The 17,134-nt window shown below is 42.6% G+C and overlaps 2 protein-coding genes and 1 pseudogene across 4 annotated transcripts in view; all 3 read left to right on the top strand.

The window, feature by feature from the left end:
- Positions 1-17,134, top strand: part of MFN1 (mitofusin 1) — a 468,570-nt gene that overhangs the window by 284,119 nt on the left and 167,317 nt on the right. The gene's annotated exons all lie outside the window — the stretch shown is intronic.
- The window catches only part of PIK3CA (phosphatidylinositol-4,5-bisphosphate 3-kinase catalytic subunit alpha), a 104,646-nt gene that overhangs the window by 73,353 nt on the left and 14,159 nt on the right, over positions 1-17,134 (top strand). For all 3 annotated transcript variants that reach the window (XM_069104823.1, XM_069104825.1, XM_069104824.1), the window contains 4 exons: positions 766-937; positions 2,355-2,461; positions 3,555-3,676; positions 8,925-9,003. In XM_069104823.1, coding sequence (XP_068960924.1) covers positions 766-937; positions 2,355-2,461; positions 3,555-3,676; positions 8,925-9,003 — 480 coding nt within the window. The remainder of the gene's footprint in view (positions 1-765; positions 938-2,354; positions 2,462-3,554; positions 3,677-8,924; positions 9,004-17,134) is intronic.
- LOC138174469 (heterogeneous nuclear ribonucleoprotein C pseudogene) lies at positions 10,372-13,459 on the top strand (annotated as a pseudogene).

The following is a 17,134-nucleotide window of genomic DNA, read 5'->3' as shown; positions in this document are numbered from 1 at the left end:
AGAGTATTGGGGGTGTTCTTATGCTAGAGGAGTGATTGTTCTGCCAGAGCTTCCTTAGTCCTTGAATGGCCGTTATTACTGTGCACATGCTCTCATGCTGTTGTGCTCGGGCGTGTGCTGACCCTCTCCCCCTTATCTGACCTCCTGGAGGTCAGAGCCACCTTAGTTCTCTGGGTATCTTCCACTCTCCCTAGTACAGAGCTGCACACGGCAGAGGCTCCATGAGTGCCTCAGTGTACAAATTAGCTCTCTGCTTCTTCCTCTTCTGCTTCATTATGAGTTCACCTAACTTTGACCATTACTAACCATTCATATACCAAATGAATGGATGACAATTAATTGGAAAAAAATGCCTAATGGTAATATTGAGTAGTCCTATAAAAGTCTTCTTTTGCAAGTGATAGCAAAAGTCTCAGTTCTAATTGGTCCACCCTTATTAGGCTTGCCCTCACCTACAGATGTGGGGTCTAAGATTCAGTTGTTGCATCCTGGGGTGCTGGATGGGGAGCTGGGCTTGGAGCCAGGGAGACCCAAGTTCACGTCCCGCCCCTACTGCCTCCCAGCAAGGTTCTGGCTTATACTGGGAAAGGGGGATCCTCTGCCCCCCACACCAGTGAAGTAACAGGCTGAGCTCCCAGGCCCTACCCCACCTTTTAATAAGTATTTATGTATCCATAGAAATGGAGTCCCTTATGTAGCACATGCAAATGATATTCAAAATCAGGTATTTGGAACTATTTTTTAAGTTTCAAATTGTCATTTTAGGTCTGAAATGCATAATAAAACTGTCAGCCAGAGATTTGGCTTGCTTTTGGAGTCATACTGCCGAGCATGTGGGATGTATCTAAAACATTTGAATCGGCAGGTAGAGGCCATGGAGAAACTGATTAACCTCACTGACATTCTCAAACAGGAGAAGAAGGATGAGACACAAAAGGTATGTCTTTGTTTATAGGCTCCCTTCCAGCCAGTAGATGTCTGAGTCTCCTCTCCTTCGATCAGCCTATTGTAAAATCTGAAAATACCAGAGCAGTGCTGTTTTCCCAAGGTTAGATGGGGAGCAAGTGGAACTATCAACCTGAGTACTTTGTACATATTCATTGTACATTTGTCACAAAAGGCGGTCATCCATCATCTCAGCCCCTGGGTTCCTAGGTGGGTGACGCAGTCCACCAAGCCAGTTCTTACAATCTTTCCTGCCCTCCTTTAATTCTATCTGCCACATTCTCTGAAAGCAGCAGCATTTTTATTGTATAGACTACAGAAAGGATTTTCTTTCATTTTGGAATTAAACAGTATGACTGTCTAGATTGTGATGTGTGTGGCAATCATCAGGCATCTTAATGGAATTGAGTCTTCACCCCAGGGGCATGGGTGAAAGAGCCCAGTTTTCTTTATGGACACTTAGAGCAGACACCAGTGATGGACCCATAGATAGTACTTGGGTCCCTGAGTCACAGTCTGGGCTCTGTTTATCTTTGTACCCTGCATGGGTTTTTGTTTGGGTTTTTTTTTTTTTGGTGGTAGATTTTAGACCAGTGTGTAGAATACAAGCTAAAAATTTTCAGGTTTTTTTAAGGTCCTCTTAGAATGTTCTCAGGAATTCTGTAGGTACTACTTCTTACCACCCACACCCCAAAATAAATCTGCAAAAGAAAGTCACTGTGTTAACCTAAGGGACAACTAGAATGTGTGTTCATTCTTGGGAAGTGATTATACTGTTATACTTAAGTATTAATTGAACAGCAGGAGAAACCTTACTGCTTAGAAATGAAAAATGTTTATTTAGATGCATTTTTTCCTTAAAGTAACTGAACTTAGACCAAAAAAAAAAACTATATCAATCATTAAATGTATTTTAAATAAATTTGCATATTCCCTTTGTCTGGTCTGAAGTAGTGATAAGTGATTTGTAGTTCATACACTGGACCCCTCATAAAATACAGAACCCAATTAAGCAAAGATCCTTGCTGAATTCATACTGTCCATTCTCTGTTTTTTTTAATTCTCAGGCTCATCTCTCTCTGCTACGGGGAAAAGGGCAATAGTCTTGTCTGAAAAATAAAGAAGTTGTAGGCTAATGCACCGTGGCATGTCCCAGGAGCTAGTACTGTGCCAGTAGGTGCAGTGCAGCCCCCTCAGCCTTCTCACCTTCCAAGGAGGAGTGCAGGACGATCTGTCCCAGCTCTTCTGCTTTTTCATGGCCACCTTCTAGCACTTAGCCAGGGGCACCACAGTCCAGTGTCAGGGTCCAGTTCAAAGACTGTCAGTTATGAAGGAGGAAGGATTGCTTTACTTTTCATGAAATCTATCCAACTGTAGTTCTCAGACATTGACTTTGATTATTATATCAGGTACAGATGAAGTTCTTGGTTGAACAAATGAGACGGCCTGATTACATGGATGCTTTACAAGGCTTTATCTCTCCCCTTAACCCTGCTCATCAACTAGGAAATCTCAGGTATGGTACTGTATCAAATCTTTATGAGTAAATGTAAGGATCCATTCACAGCTAAGCATGAAGACACACCCAGCTACCAGGAAGGTTGACTCTAGAGTTCTGAGCTACAGTGGGCAGTATCAGTTATAGGTCTGCCCTCAGCTTGGGACATCATGATGAGCCTCCAGGAGCAAGAGGCCACAGGGTTACCCAAGGAGGGGTGAACTAGCCTACGTAGAAAATGGAGCAAGTCAGAGTTCCCATGCCAGTCAGAGGGGCATTGGCCTGTGAATAGCCCCTGCATTCCAGCCTGGGCAGGAAGAAGAGAACTCATCATGAATGAGTGAATAGATTCAGACAGTCCATTTGTGATGATCACATCACCTCTCTGATCCTCAGTTTCACCATTTGTAAAAATGAAAATGATCATACTTGTACTAATTACCTCCAGGGTTATTGTGCAGAAAACATTGTATAAACTTTTTAGGGTATTTAAGGAAATGTGAGCTATTATTAGATAGACAAAAGAGTTTAGGAAAAAAAATAGATTTTTAAAAACATAATAAGTGAATTAGTTGATGCTATGATTTGATTATTCTTCCCCCAACAAAATGGTAAAAACAAAAATAGTCAGATTTTGGATAAATACAAGCCTGGTATATGCTATATTTTTTTTTAGTAAGAATGTGTGGGAGCAGCTAGGTGGTTCAGTGAATAGAGCACCGGCCCTGGAATCAGGAGGACCTGAGTTCAAATCTGACCTCAGACACTTGACACACGTGCTAGCTGTGTGACCTTGGGCAAGTCACTTAACACCACTTGCCTTGCCGTCCCCCCTTCCAAAAAGAAAAAAAAATCTGTAGTTATTTTTAAAAAAATTTGATGTAATTGCTATATCACAATACTCAGTTAAAATTTAAGCTGATAGTTGGAAATTGCAAGCAAGCTAATATTTAGTTACTTTCATTTCCCTAGAGTATCTTAGAAATGTATCATATCTACAAAATGTAAAAATAATTTTTTTAATTTAAAAGTATTGTTTTGTTTAAAGATTTTGTAGATTAGTGTGACATGAAGGTGCCATATTTTATATAAGTTTTTAATCATTTTGAAGGCTTGAAGAGTGTCGGATTATGTCCTCTGCAAAAAGGCCACTGTGGTTGAATTGGGAGAACCCAGACATCATGTCAGAGTTACTATTCCAGAACAATGAGATCATCTTTAAAAATGGGGATGGTAAGGAAAATATTAATGAACTTATAAAATTGATATATACCACTGTCTTTGTCTACAAGGTTCTTAGGTACTACAAATAAAATTTTATTTCAAATTGTTTTAAACATGCGCTTGTGCAGAAGTACATCATGCTGGTCTAGTATCTTGCGCTTCTTGAGAAAAGATGAAAGAAAAGAGTGACATTTGAATCTGGCAGGACTGGCTTTATAACAGCAGCAACTGCCAGGTCAGGTTGTCCTGTCATGACCAAAGCTCTGAAGTGAGCACAGATGCATGTGAACATACCAAGTCAGCTAAACATTTATTAACCTAAACTATTTTAGGTGAGAAGGATATAAATATAGATGTGACTCCACTCTCAATGAATGTACACTCTAATTCAGGGAAGAAAACATGCACAAATAACTGTTACAAAGGAATGTAAAAGGACTATAAGAAATTTGAGCAAAGAAAGATTGTGTTCACTCGGAGGAGTCAGGGACAGAGCCATGGATGGAGAAGGTGGCCCCTGACTCAAACCCTGAAGGATGGAACAGCAGCAGACAGCAGCTGGGGGGAGGGGGCACTTATAGGATATCCCCTGTAGGTATGAGAGATCGCATTCTCAGGGGCACAGGCCTCGAGAGACCCAGGTGAAACTCACTTAGGAGTCCCATGAAATCTAAATCAGCAAGCACTTACTAAGAGCCTACCTCCAGTGTGCTGCGTGGGAGACTGAGGGAAGTTCCCCGAGGACCTTACATTGGACAGGGGGTGAACAACACGGATGTAAAGAATTGCATACGCAGTGTGTGCTGAGTAAATACAGATTATCTTCGGGAGGCAAGGGGGAGCACTAACATCTGGGGGGAGCAGGAAAAGCTACGTGAAGGAGGCAGCACTTGAACGGAGTCTTGGAAGGAAGCTAGGGGAGGAGGGAGAGTATTCTAAGCGTGGAGACACTGGGGAGAACACAGAGGTGGAAGGTGGAATGGGAGTTGAAGAATGTCAGCATCAGATAGGCCCAGCTGACCCGAAGGGAGAGGACAGGAAGGGGAGGTCGTACAGAATCAGTGTGGAGAGAGGTGTGCGAATCCGAGTCTAAAGCACTGTAAATGCCAAACCACAGGAGTTTCTATTTCATCCTGGAGACAACAGGGAGCTCCTGAAGCTTCTTGAGCAAAGGAGGACTCTGGTCGGCCATGCATTAGTCAGTAAATACTCTTAAGCACCTATTGTGTGCCAGGCACTGACCTCAGCCCTGGAGATGGAGAGGAAGGTATAAGGAGAATCCTCCTTTCAAGAGTTCACAGGGCAGATAGGGGAGGCAACGTGCAAATAACCATGCACAAACAACCCATGTGCAAGACAAATTGGAAGGAATTAACAGGAAAGGGATCCAACAAAACTACCTATAGAAGGTGAGATTTTAACAGATACTTGAAGGAAATCAGAGAAACCAGGAAGTGGAGATGAGGAGGGAGAACATCCCAGACCTGGGAGACATCTGGGGGCAAGGCCCAGAGTAAGGATAGGGACTGTCTTGTTTTAGGAACCTCAAGAAGGCCAGTGTGGCTGGATCACAGAGTCAGGAAACAGGGGAGGCAAGTATAAGGGATGAGACTGGCTAGGGGTGAGGGAGGTTATGAAAGACCTTGAATCTCAAACAGATTTTCTATTCAATCCTACAGGTGATAGGAAATCACTGGAGTTTATTGACTAGGGGTCAGACCTGCAATTTAGGGAGATCACTTTGACAACTAAGTGAAGGCTAGACTAGAGCAGCAAGACCTTTTTGTCAGGGACACCAAAGTTGACAGTAGTCTAGGTGTGAGGTGATGAGGGCCTGTACCAGGGTGGTGTCAGTGTCAGAGGAGAAAAGGGGGCATGTGTGAGAAATGTTACGAAGGTAAAATCGACAGGCCTCAGCAACAGATTGGCTATGGAGGGTGAGTGAAGAGTTGAGGACATCACCAGGGTTGCAAAGCTAGGGAACTGAAAGGATAATGGTACCCTTGACAGCAATAGGGAAGTTGGGGAGGTGGGGAGAGGGGGAAGTCAGCATATTAAGTTCAAGGTGTCTGTCGTATAGCCAGTTTGAGATGTCCAATAGACAGTTGGAGAAACAAGACTGGAGGTCAGCAGAGACATTAGGACTGGACAAGTAGATGTGAGAATCATCAACATAGAGCTGGTAATTGTCTCCGTGGAAGCTGATGAGCTAACCAAGTGAAATAGTATAGAAGGAAAAGAGAAGAGGAACTTGGCATGACCCGAATGGAAATCTAGCAGAGGAGACAGACAAAGAGCAATCACGTAAGCAGGAGGAAAACTAGAAGAGAGTAATGCGACAGAAGCCTAGCAGGTTGAGAGTGTCAAGCAGAGGAGGATGATTGATGGTGTCCAAGGCTGCAGAGATATCAAGTATGAGGATTGAGAAAAGCCCGTTAAATTTGTCAACTAACAGATCAATTGTAATGTCAAAGGGAACAGTAGTCTGGAAGTCAGGCTATAGAGACTTGAGAAACTCCTGTTATAGACAGCCTTCTCCAATTTAGCTACGAAATGGAGGAGAGATAGGAAATGATAGCGAGGGTGGATGGATCAAGAGAGGGCTTTTTTGAGAGTGGGACAGAAATGTGCATGTCTGTAGGCAGTAGCAAAGCAGCAGTAGACAGAAATTGAAGGTAAGAGAATGGCACTGACAGTATACAAAGAATGAAGAATCCCTACTTTAAGCACCTTCTTTAAGAGGAGACAGTCTGTACATACATGTGCATATGTCAGTGCACAAATATGTGTATGTTTATATGTGTGTATACAGAATAAATATGAAATAAAAACAGTGTAATTGAGGAGAATTGATCTAGCAAGGAAGAGTCATCTAAGACACTAGTCTAAGGGGATAACAGCTTTCAGTGAAGGTTTTTAGTAATAGGAAAGGTCTTGGCATATTTGTAGTCAGCACAGAAGGAACCAGTAGATAAAGAAAATGTAGTTGGGCTAGAAAGTTGAATATACTGGGGGGGGGGAGGGGGTAGTAGGAAATAAGGCAGAACAAGTAGGTTAGAATAATATTATAGTGGCTTTGGAGAGTTTGTCAAGAGTTCATACTTTACTTGGTAGTTAATGTGATGGGGAGAAGAGCTACTTGGAACCACTCTGCTGGGCCAAGAGGAGTGACCTGAGCATTGTAGGTCAGGAAGGTCATTTGGATGTGTGGAAGATGGACAGACTGGAACTAGGAGAGCCTGTTAGGAGCCTGGGCAAGGCAAAAAGAAGTAAGCCTGAACCGTGTTGGTACAGTAGGGCTGTAGAGGGTAGGAAAAAGAACCAAATATGCAAACTGTAGTCTATTGATTTAACTTAAATTTCAGGGGAAATTCTAGAATGTATCCTTAAAGAGATGGCAAATATCTAGAAAGGGATACTGATTACAGTCAGTATGGCTTAGTCAACAACAGGTCAGGCCAAACTAGCTTCATTTCCTTTTTGGCAGAATTACTAAACTAGTAGAGGAGAGGAATACTGAGGATTTCTAGTTGTCATAAAACTGGGAATGATAGCTAACACTTGAGAGGACAGAGGCAAGATCCTAAAGAATACTGACAGACTAGAGCATTAGACTGAATCTAGAGAGATACATCAGTGGGGATCATTGTAAAGTCTTTCACTTGGATACAAAAATTAACCTCACAAATATAAGATGAGGGTGGCAGAGGCATGGAAATGGATGGCAGTCATTCTGAAAAAAGGTCTGGGGGTTTTAGCAGACTACAAGCCCAAAATGAGCCTAGTAGTGCGGTATGGTAGCTAAAAAAGCTAACATGAACTTGGGCTTCCTTGAGAAGGGTATAGTTTCCAAGGTTAGAGAAGCGATAGTGCCTTGTCAGTGTGTACAACGGTTAAAGAAAGGGTATTAATTATCTGGAGAGTGTCCAGGATGGTGTAGTGCCTAGACTTGGGATCCGTGACAGATGAGAATGAATGAAGGAATGGGGCATGTTCAGCCTGAAAACGCGCTAAGCCCAGAGTGTATAACAGGGATCTTCAGGTAGTCCTGGCTATCAGGTGAAACCAGGAGGCATCCATGGGCTGGTGGGAGTTGTAAAGGAGTGAATTTAAGCCCAATGTCAAGAAGAACTGCCTGACGATCCATAAGAGGAACGGCCACCTCTGAGCAGCGGCTTCCTCTTCATTGGAGGTCTTCAAGCAAAGGCTGATGAGCATTAATCAGCTGGGAACTCTTCTCATGGACAGCAATGACCCCTGAGGTCCCTTCCACCTTTGGAATTTTCTGATTCTGAGTGTTCAGAAAGGTAGAACAATCATGTGGGAGCACACTGATAAGGAGACCAAATGAGAAGTGCCTCTCACGATGGCAGCCCATGTGTTGTTAAAAGGCAAAGTATGCTACAGACAATCAAAATTCTGGGGCTCTAGTCCCCCAATAACAGTTTTCAACCCATGTGGCTTTGGCCAAGGACCTTCACCTCCTTGGGCCTGAGTTTCCTCATCTGTAGAATGGGGGCGGGGGGAATAGACTAGATTGTCTCAGACTGAGGTCCCTTCCAGCACTAGAGCTGTGATATTTTAATCCTATCAAATGCCCCAGAGAGATGAAGGAAGACAGAGACAATAAAAACATTAGGTTTACGCATAACAACATCAACATGAAGGGTAAGTGACTGGTGAGGAAATTTGTAGAGAAGTATAGACTACGCTTTCTTAGGAGTCTGGTGGTGAAATGGAGAAGAGAAAGCAATAGGAAATCAAAACTGCAAAGTGTTTTGAAGCCCTTTATAAATTATGATGACTAATCTTAAATTTGTTCCACAAATGTAATTGTTTTTGTGTCTTTTTTTTCTTTATTTTTTGGTCTAGACATTTAAATTTAACAGGATGGAAAACTTCCAGTGTGGAAATACCTTCCCTTGATGTATAATGGCAATTTTTCTGTAACCTAAGGTCTTAGAGAGTTGCCTACGACACTGAGAGATTGTACAGAATGTATATGTCAGTGACCAGACTTCCTCACCCATATTCCTATTTCAGGGCCAACTGTCTAACCACTATACAGCACTGCCTCATATTTGTTGTGCTTTAAAAATAATAACGACATGATTACTTATTGTTAGGAGAAATCTTTTTGGGTAAATGCATCTGTATATGTCTAGGATATTGCCCATTGTGAATTTGTTATAATCACATGGTACCCAGGTTTCCATTATGGTATTATGGAATAATATGTTGTGTTTGGTTGTTTCAGACTTACGGCAGGATATGCTAACCCTTCAGATCATTCGGATTATGGAAAATATCTGGCAAAATCAGGGTCTTGATCTTCGGTGAGTAATTGAGCTAATATAGTGAATAATGGATTTCATTTCTTATGTATGGAAAGTTAACTGAGCGTGAAAAAGGCACTTAGTCATAATTAAATTAGTTGCTCTCCAATACTGAGGCTTGCAGTACATACATACATATGTACATATATACATACATATCTATCTATCTATATATATATATATTTTTTTTTTTGAGATTCTTTTTCCATCTGGAAAATTCGGCTTTTTAAGGCATTCCTCTCTTCATTTCCTTTTTGAGCCTCTTTTGCCATTTGAGTTAGTACATTTTTTAAGGTGATATTTTCCTCAGTCATGCTGTTGACTCTCATTTCATAATTTTCTTGCATTGTTCTCATTTCTCTTCCCAATTTTTCCTCCACTTCTCTTATTTGCTTCTTAAGGTCCTCTATGGCCTGTAACCAGCTCGTATTTTTCTTGGAAGCTTTTGGTGTAGGAGTTCTGACTTCACTGTTTTCCTCCTGTTCCATGCTTTGATCCTTTTTGTCCCCAAAATAGGAGTTTAATGTTGGGTTTTTCTGTTTGCTTTGCTTCCTTTGCCTGGTCATGTCCGCCACTCAGTCACTTGACCCCTGGGCTTTTTGCCACAGTAGGACTCCGCCACCAGACAGGGGAGCTTCATTCCAAATGCTGGGGTTTTCTCAGTTGCTGGAGGTATTAGTTGGGTGCCCTCTCTGAAGCCTCCACATGCTCTGGCAAGATGCTCACACACCCCAGGACCTCTACCCTAGACTGCAATCCAGATCCAAGCAGGTTAAAGCAAGAGCGATTACCCCTCAGACTGGTCGCTTGGTCCCCCTGTACTCTGCAGGTCAGGAGCTGAAGCTGCCAGGAGGCAGCAGCTGCACCGCAGCCCTCGGCAGATTCTCACCCCGGGGGCAAAAGCTGATGCTCTCCCAACTATTGGGTCCCAAAGTCCACACTGCACTGACCTCTCACTTTGTCCTTAGCATCTATGTGTTGATAATTCTGGATCGCCACAGCTGCTGGTGATCTGGAATGCCTCCAGCCGGTGGTTGTTCAGGCGTGCCCTGGAGCTAAAACCTAGGTGTGGGCTGGGCTCAGCTCCCATGGCGCTGTGCTGTCTGATTCCTGCCGTCCTGCTGGGCTGAAGTGGGAGGTTAGCTTCTTTGTGTCATGTTGGGGGTTCTGTAGCTCCAAAGTTTGTAAGTCCCCTTTTATATGAATTAGAGGTGGTGTGAGCTGGAGCAGTGCAGAGGTCCTGTTTCTACCCCACCATCTTGACTCTACCCCCATATTTTTTTTTAAGCAACATATGAAGTGGTAGTTTACAAGGGTTGATCAGTCCCATCATTCATCCTTCTTTCCTTCCTTTGCATAGAACAAGAGAATGAAATTCAGCATAAGCTCTATCCAGTAAGAAGAGCAATCGGAATTTTAAAAATTGCCTCTGGAGTTCCAGCATGGAGAGCAGGGCATGCAAAGGGAGACAAAAGACACGTTTTAATACTAGTTTTCAATCATTCTTGAAAAAGCTTTCCTTTTCTGTGTAGTAACTAGGAGTTTAAAGCAGAGAGAGATCATAATCTTCTTCAATGTACTTTTTAAATAACTTTAAACTGGAATGATAGACCATTCTTGAAGCAAAGTTTTGTCACCAAATGCTGACTTCAGTTTCTCTGACCCAGTTAACTTTCTGGCAATGCTTTCCTTCTAAACATCCCTTCCTATCAATCCAGCCGTCTCCCCATCTTCAGCAGCTCTTTTTCTACTAGTCATCTGTAACCACCATAAATCCTTAGTCATATAAAACACCAAATATGTATTAAGCACCTGCTATACACCAGGCATTATGCTAGGCTCATGGGATGCAAAGGCAAAAATGAAGCAGTCCCTGCCCTTCAGGAGCTTACAGTCAGTGGGGGGTGGGAGGGAGTGGAGAACAACATGTACATATATATATATATATAAGCATATAAGTACAAATGGAAGAATGCTGGCACCTGGGAGAATCAGATGAGGCTTCATGGAGAAGATGGCCCTTGAGTTTTGAAGCAAAGTAGGAATTCTAAGAGTCAGAGGTGAAGAGGAGGAGATGGAATGTCTGAAAGACAACCAGTGCAAAGTCATGGAGATGGAAAATGGAGCATAGAAGGCTAGTCTGGTTCCACTTCAGGAGGCAGGTGGGAAAAAGAGAAATGTGTGACAAGGTTGGCAAGGTCTCTTGGAGCTTTAAGAGCCAGGCAAGGGACCACAGAGTTAATCCTAAAAGCAATGGGAGCCACAGAAGTTGGTGTATGAGAGAGACCTGGTTTTACCTGCCCTATAGAAAAATCTCTTTGGCAGTAGAGGGGAGGATGAATTGGAGCATGGGGCAAGACTGGAGGCAGAGAGGTCAATTAAACCATTGCAGTGGTGATGAGACTTGAACTCGAAAATGACTATAAAGAGATGCGTGGAGGGAGAAATGACAAAGTTTTGCCTCTGATTGGATCTGTGGGGTGTGTAAGCATGAAGAATCAAGGATGACACTGTGGGTGAACCTGGGGGACTGGGAGGGTCATGGTGTCCTTGACAGCAACAGAAAGAGTAAAAGTGGAAACGGTTTGGAGAGAAAGAAAATGAGAGGAAAACTTCTCATTCTCTTGGGATGATACCTCTCAAGGCCTCCTCATCATCTGGAGAAGTGAGTGGGGTTCTCAAAGGCCATGTTTGGAGAGCACAAGCTTGAGATGGCCCTAGTGAGCCAGAGAGATTCCAGTGAATGCTTGACAACAGCAAACTCGGCATATTTCAGGTTCAGGAGAGCCCATCAGCAGCACATAAACACACACAAAGCCATGTTTTATTTTGTTTTTTACCACCGAAATACATTTTTTTAAAAAATGTTTTTCAGGTAACAAAAATATTCTCTTCCTCCCACCTTTAATAAAAAAAGAAAGCCAACATCCTTATTGACAAATATGCAGACAAGTGAAACAAATTCTCACATTGAGCATATCCAGAAATTCTATTTCTCAGTCTGTACCCTGAGTCCACCACCTCTCTGTCAGGAGGCAGGAAGCATTTTTCATCACGGGTCTTTTGGAATCAGTTGGTCATAGAACTGATCAGACTTTTTAGGACTTTCAAAGTGTTTTTTGGAGATGCGGGGGCCATTTTGTGAGGAGACAGAAATGGGGATGGAGAAGTAGGAGTTAACAGTCAAAGAGCCCATCTGGAGCAGTAGTCCATTTCTTTACCACTGTCAGATCAGGGAGGTGAAGATTCAGAATCCAACCTTTTCTCCCTGTCCCCACTGGGGAGATTTTTTTCATCTTCAGCTACACTTGTGGCTATCTGACCCTTGCCATCAAACACCATGGCCAGCAATGTCACCAACAAGACTGACCCCATCCCATGATTCCCTGTAATTTTGTTCTTTTAATTTCGATACCTCTTTATGGCATAACAATAAAAAGGATGTATGGTTTTTATCAAAAAAAAAGTTGTTGCAATGTTCCATTCGTGTGTCTTCATTGGGAATCTCACCACTCTGGTTGTTAAGAAGACTGATGTTGAAGCCATCTTCTCGAAGTATGGCAAGATCACGGGCTGCTCTGTTCATAAGGGTTTTGCCTTTGTTCAGAATGTTAATGAGCAAAATGCCCCTGCTGCCGTGGTAGGAGAGGTTGGCAGAATGATTGCTGGCCAGGTACTAGATATTAATCTGGCTGCAGAGCCAAAAGTGAACCGAGGAAAAGCAGGCGTGAAGCGTTCTGCAATGGAGATGTCTGGGTCAGTGCCAGAGCACCCTTCTCCGTCCGCTCTGCTCAGCTCTTCCTTTGATGACCAGATATACAGTTACCCAGCACTCTTCCTCCCATTGCTCGTGCCGTGGCACTCTCCAAATGCCAACATGTATCAGAAAACACTTCTCACAGAGGCAAAAGGGGCTTTAATCCCAAGAGTCGGCAACGGGGCTCTTCATCCAAATCTGGCAAATTGAAAGGTGATGATCTTCAGACAATTAAGAACGAGTTGACCCAATTAAAACAGAAAGTAGATTCTTCATTGGAGAGCCTGGTAAAAAAAAATTGAGAAAGAACAAGGCAAACAAACAGTTGGAGTTGATCAAGGATAATGAAGAAGAAGCTGAAGGAGAGGATGACAGACACAGCGCCCATGGCAAGGACGACTCTTAATCACATATTGGGGTTTTAGAACTCTCATCCCATTATTTCTTTAACTAGATGCTTGTCTTTGATCAAATTTTTCACCAAATCCTCTCCCTTAGTATCTTCCAGCGCGTGTTCACTGTTGTACCCATCTTTATCCTTCCCGTGTTCATTAATTCTGCCCTGCGCCTAGTCCCTTTGCCACTTCCTTCAATTCTCCTAGGAGTTATATTAAGTCTCCTGTAATTTTGTTCTTTTAATTTCGATACCTCTTTATGACATAACAATAAAAAAGATGTATGGTTTTTATCAAAGAAAAAGTTGTTGAAATGTTGTTGTTGTTATATAAATGTTCTCCTGGTTCTGCTCACTTCCCTCCATATCAATTGATACTAGTTTTCCCAGGATTCTCTGAAAGTATCCCCTTCCTCATGTCCTAAAGCGCAATAGTGTTCCATTACATTCACATGCTGTAATCTGTTCAGCCATTCCCCCATTGATAGACCCCCTCCCTCCCCCAGTTTGCAGTTCTTTGCCAGCACACAAAGAGCTGCTATCAATATTTTTACATATATGGGTCATTTTCCTCTTTGTTCTCCTTGGGACCTAGACCTGGTAATGGTGCTAATGGACTAAAGAGTATGCCGAGTTTAGTCGCTTTGGGGGCAGAATCCTAGACTGTGTTCCAGAGTGACTAGAACAGTTCCCAACTCCACCAGTGTTATATTAATGTTCACATTCTTCTACAGGCCCTGAAACAATTGTCATTTTTCTTTTGTCATCTTTGCCAATCAGCCCAGTGGGTATTAAGTGGAACCTTGGCGTTGTTTAAGTTCAGTCGTGACTCTCCATGGGACAGAGTTACAGAACCACTGTGAGGCTCCATGTGAAGTCTGACCTAGAGCCCACAGAGGTCAACTCCAGGAGCTGTGTTTTGGCTTATTCTGGACCAGTGTTGGTTTAAGATGCGTTGATGGCACCTCTGCCGTCTTGCTTATTTTCCTCATATCCAGCCCTCTGGAGCCTTAGTTTCACAATTTCTTGGTCTTTGTCAGTTGCTTCACTTCGTGCTCTGTTAGGACACTTAATCTTTGATTCTTTTTTCTTCCTTAAAATTTCACAATTTGTCAAAATCAAGCCAATTCAGTCACAAAAAACTTTTAAAGCCTCTAACCAAGATTGATGGTGCTGTGAAAAAATTATAAAAATACCTGATTACAGCCCTCTAGATCTCTGCTTTTTAAGCCTTTAAACATTATCTGAAGGTTGTGTGTGTGTGTGTGTGTGTATGTAGATTCAAATACAAACATCTACAAAATTCTGTCTTCCTAGCTTGTGAAAAGTGAAGGTGTAGATCTTTGCGGGGGAACAGCCTCCACATGGACTTGAACAAGATGCAAATGTGGTTGTTACCAACTTTCTTCTACTTTGTTGTTGCTGTTGCTGTGGAAATGAATCAATTTCTTTGATGAACCAAGAGCTTCAGCTAAGTCTACATGGACAAAAATGTTCATAACATTACTTATAATAACAAACTAGAAACAAAACATATACCCAGGGATTGGGAAATGACTAGATAAATGCTGACATATGAATGTGATGGGATAATGCACCAGAAGGAATGATGAATGGGAAGAATCCAGAGAAGCCTGGGAAGACTTGTGAAGGATGTAGGGACAAGAAAGCAATATCCACGTTGATGGCAGTCATATGTCAAAGCAAAAGCCCAGGTCCCTGCTTTCTGCTAACAGACAACCAAGAGTTTTCAGGGAGTGTGCTCTGTAAGGGGCTTGGAAAATGTCTGTTGAGTCAAAACAAAATGTGCAAATCCCCTTTTTAAAAGATTATATAAGTGCATAGGAAGTATACAAACATGAGCCTAAGTATCCACGCCATCCTTCGATCAACCACCTTAACTGTAGTGTTGCTATATATTCCAAAATGGGGTAAAAATCATTTGGCGATGATTCCCACAAGCTGATGTGGTTTATGTGAAAGTCGAGGTCATTAGGAGGGGCCATGTTCCTCATTCTGCTTCCATGCATTGGTTGAATAATGATGTCATAAGTGAATCGGGTTTCATTTCAATTTATAATTTTATACATTTGAAGAAAAAAATGGAATTAGCCTAGATTTTTATAGGAAAAGTGGTTCTGACTGTATCATTCCTCTCACACACCCGCAGCGCCTGCCTGCTGCTTACAGATACTCCTTACCTGTGTGACCCCAGCAGCTCATTTCACCTCTTGGCTTCAGTTTCCAAATGTATAAAATGGGAGCAGCACTTACCTCGCAAGGCTGCTGCGAGGACTACATGCAATGTCAGTGACATACTCTGCAAATCTTAAGGCAACACCTGGAGGTCATTATTATATATCATTATTAGCTAAAAGACTTTCCTGATATCTAGAATCTGACTTCATCCTACTTTCAAACACCTGAAGGGCTTTTTTGTGGAGAAATGATCAGATTTGCTCTGTTTGGCCCCTGAGTGCAGAAGGAGCAGCAGGGGAGAAGGGGCAAAGAGACCTAATGGGGTTTCGTATAAAGAGAGGCTTCTTTCCAGAGCTGTCCCAGTATGCAGCAGGCCCTCCCTCAGTGCAAGGCTTCAGGCCAAAACTGAGAAGAGGGACCACCTACTTGGTGGGTGGTGGATGTAGTGGGGAGTCTTTTCTCAGGTCTGGGTTTTCTAGATGAGCACTGAGCTCCCTCCTGAACTCTAAAATTGTGGTTTAATATCTTTTAAGATGTATTGAACACGACTACACTTTATATATTGTACTATGTACATACTCCTACAGTTATTCCCAGACCTTAGCTTGCATTCTCCCCTTCCTTCATTTGTGCAGGCTCTTTCCTGTCCCCAGAATGCCCCCTTCTCATTTCCACCTGCCCAAAGCATCTTCTTTTGGGGCTCCAGGGCCACTTCCTCAATGGAACCTTCAGTTTCTCCCTCCAGTTTTCCTGGTGCATTCTGTGTCAATCTCTTCTCTGCACCTTTTATCATACTCATTTGTGCACGTTTTCTGTCTCCTATCCCATCACACTGCGAACTCCTCGGAGATTAGGATGTTCATCTTTCATCTTGGTGTCACAGAATAGGCATATTCTAACATAAAATAGGCACGTAGTAAACACTGATTGAATTAACCAACTGAAGACGCCAACTGGTCCTTCTGCCCTGAAGAACCTCACAGCTTCCCCTGAAGCTTTATTTCATTGGTGTTTTTAGGGGTATTCCTTTAAGTTTATATTTACATACCCAAATGATCTCTTTAAACACCTCACAGTTTCATGGTTTTATATTTTTTATTTAAAGTGTTCAAGAGTGCCTCTGGCTGCAGTTATTTTCTTCACAGTTGTGCTTTTGTGGCACAAGATCCACAAGTTCACTACCAGTGGTAGTTGCAGTGCTTCCAAGCCTTCTGGGAGACCATATACAAAGTGCCTTTGGCCAGAAAAAAAAAATCACTATTTGGTGACCAGCCTTGTGCCAAAGAGTCCCCCTGAGCTTCCCCAGGCTGGTAGAACAGCAGTCTGGATTGTCTAGGCCTGTATCCAGAGCCTTTCCAACATGGTGAGACCTACCCAGGTGTAATATAATACCAAGCAAAGGCAACTTCCCAGGTTCAAAATACCAGCATAGGTGCTCTCTATTTTATTCAGTAACAAACCCAGAACAGAGAAGATCAAAACATGACATCATTCAAAATACAGCATTTACTAAGTGTGATTAAATCATCTCCAAGGCCTACCCCACCCCAGGACTTTCCAATCATTCAATCAATTACAAAGTCTCGGTTCCAAATACTTCTCCACCCCTAGGCTATACCTTAATTAAGTCCACCACAAAGCCCCTCTTCTCAAATGGAGATTAGTTTCCAAACATAAGTAAAATACATTCATTTGCTCAACCATAGAACACAAAAAGGTCAAAAGTTCCCCACCCCTGGATCACAATTGAATCTACCCCAGAGTTACATCAAGTTTAAACA

The sequence above is a fragment of the Petaurus breviceps genome, unplaced genomic scaffold, assembly GCF_028583685.1.
Source record: "Petaurus breviceps papuanus isolate PSGF00001 unplaced genomic scaffold, PetGlider_PUasm1.0 688, whole genome shotgun sequence".
Classification (NCBI taxonomy): domain Eukaryota; kingdom Metazoa; phylum Chordata; class Mammalia; order Diprotodontia; family Petauridae; genus Petaurus; species Petaurus breviceps.
The sequence above is the reverse complement of the archived record's forward strand: the minus strand, read 5'-3'. Positions and strand labels throughout refer to the sequence as shown.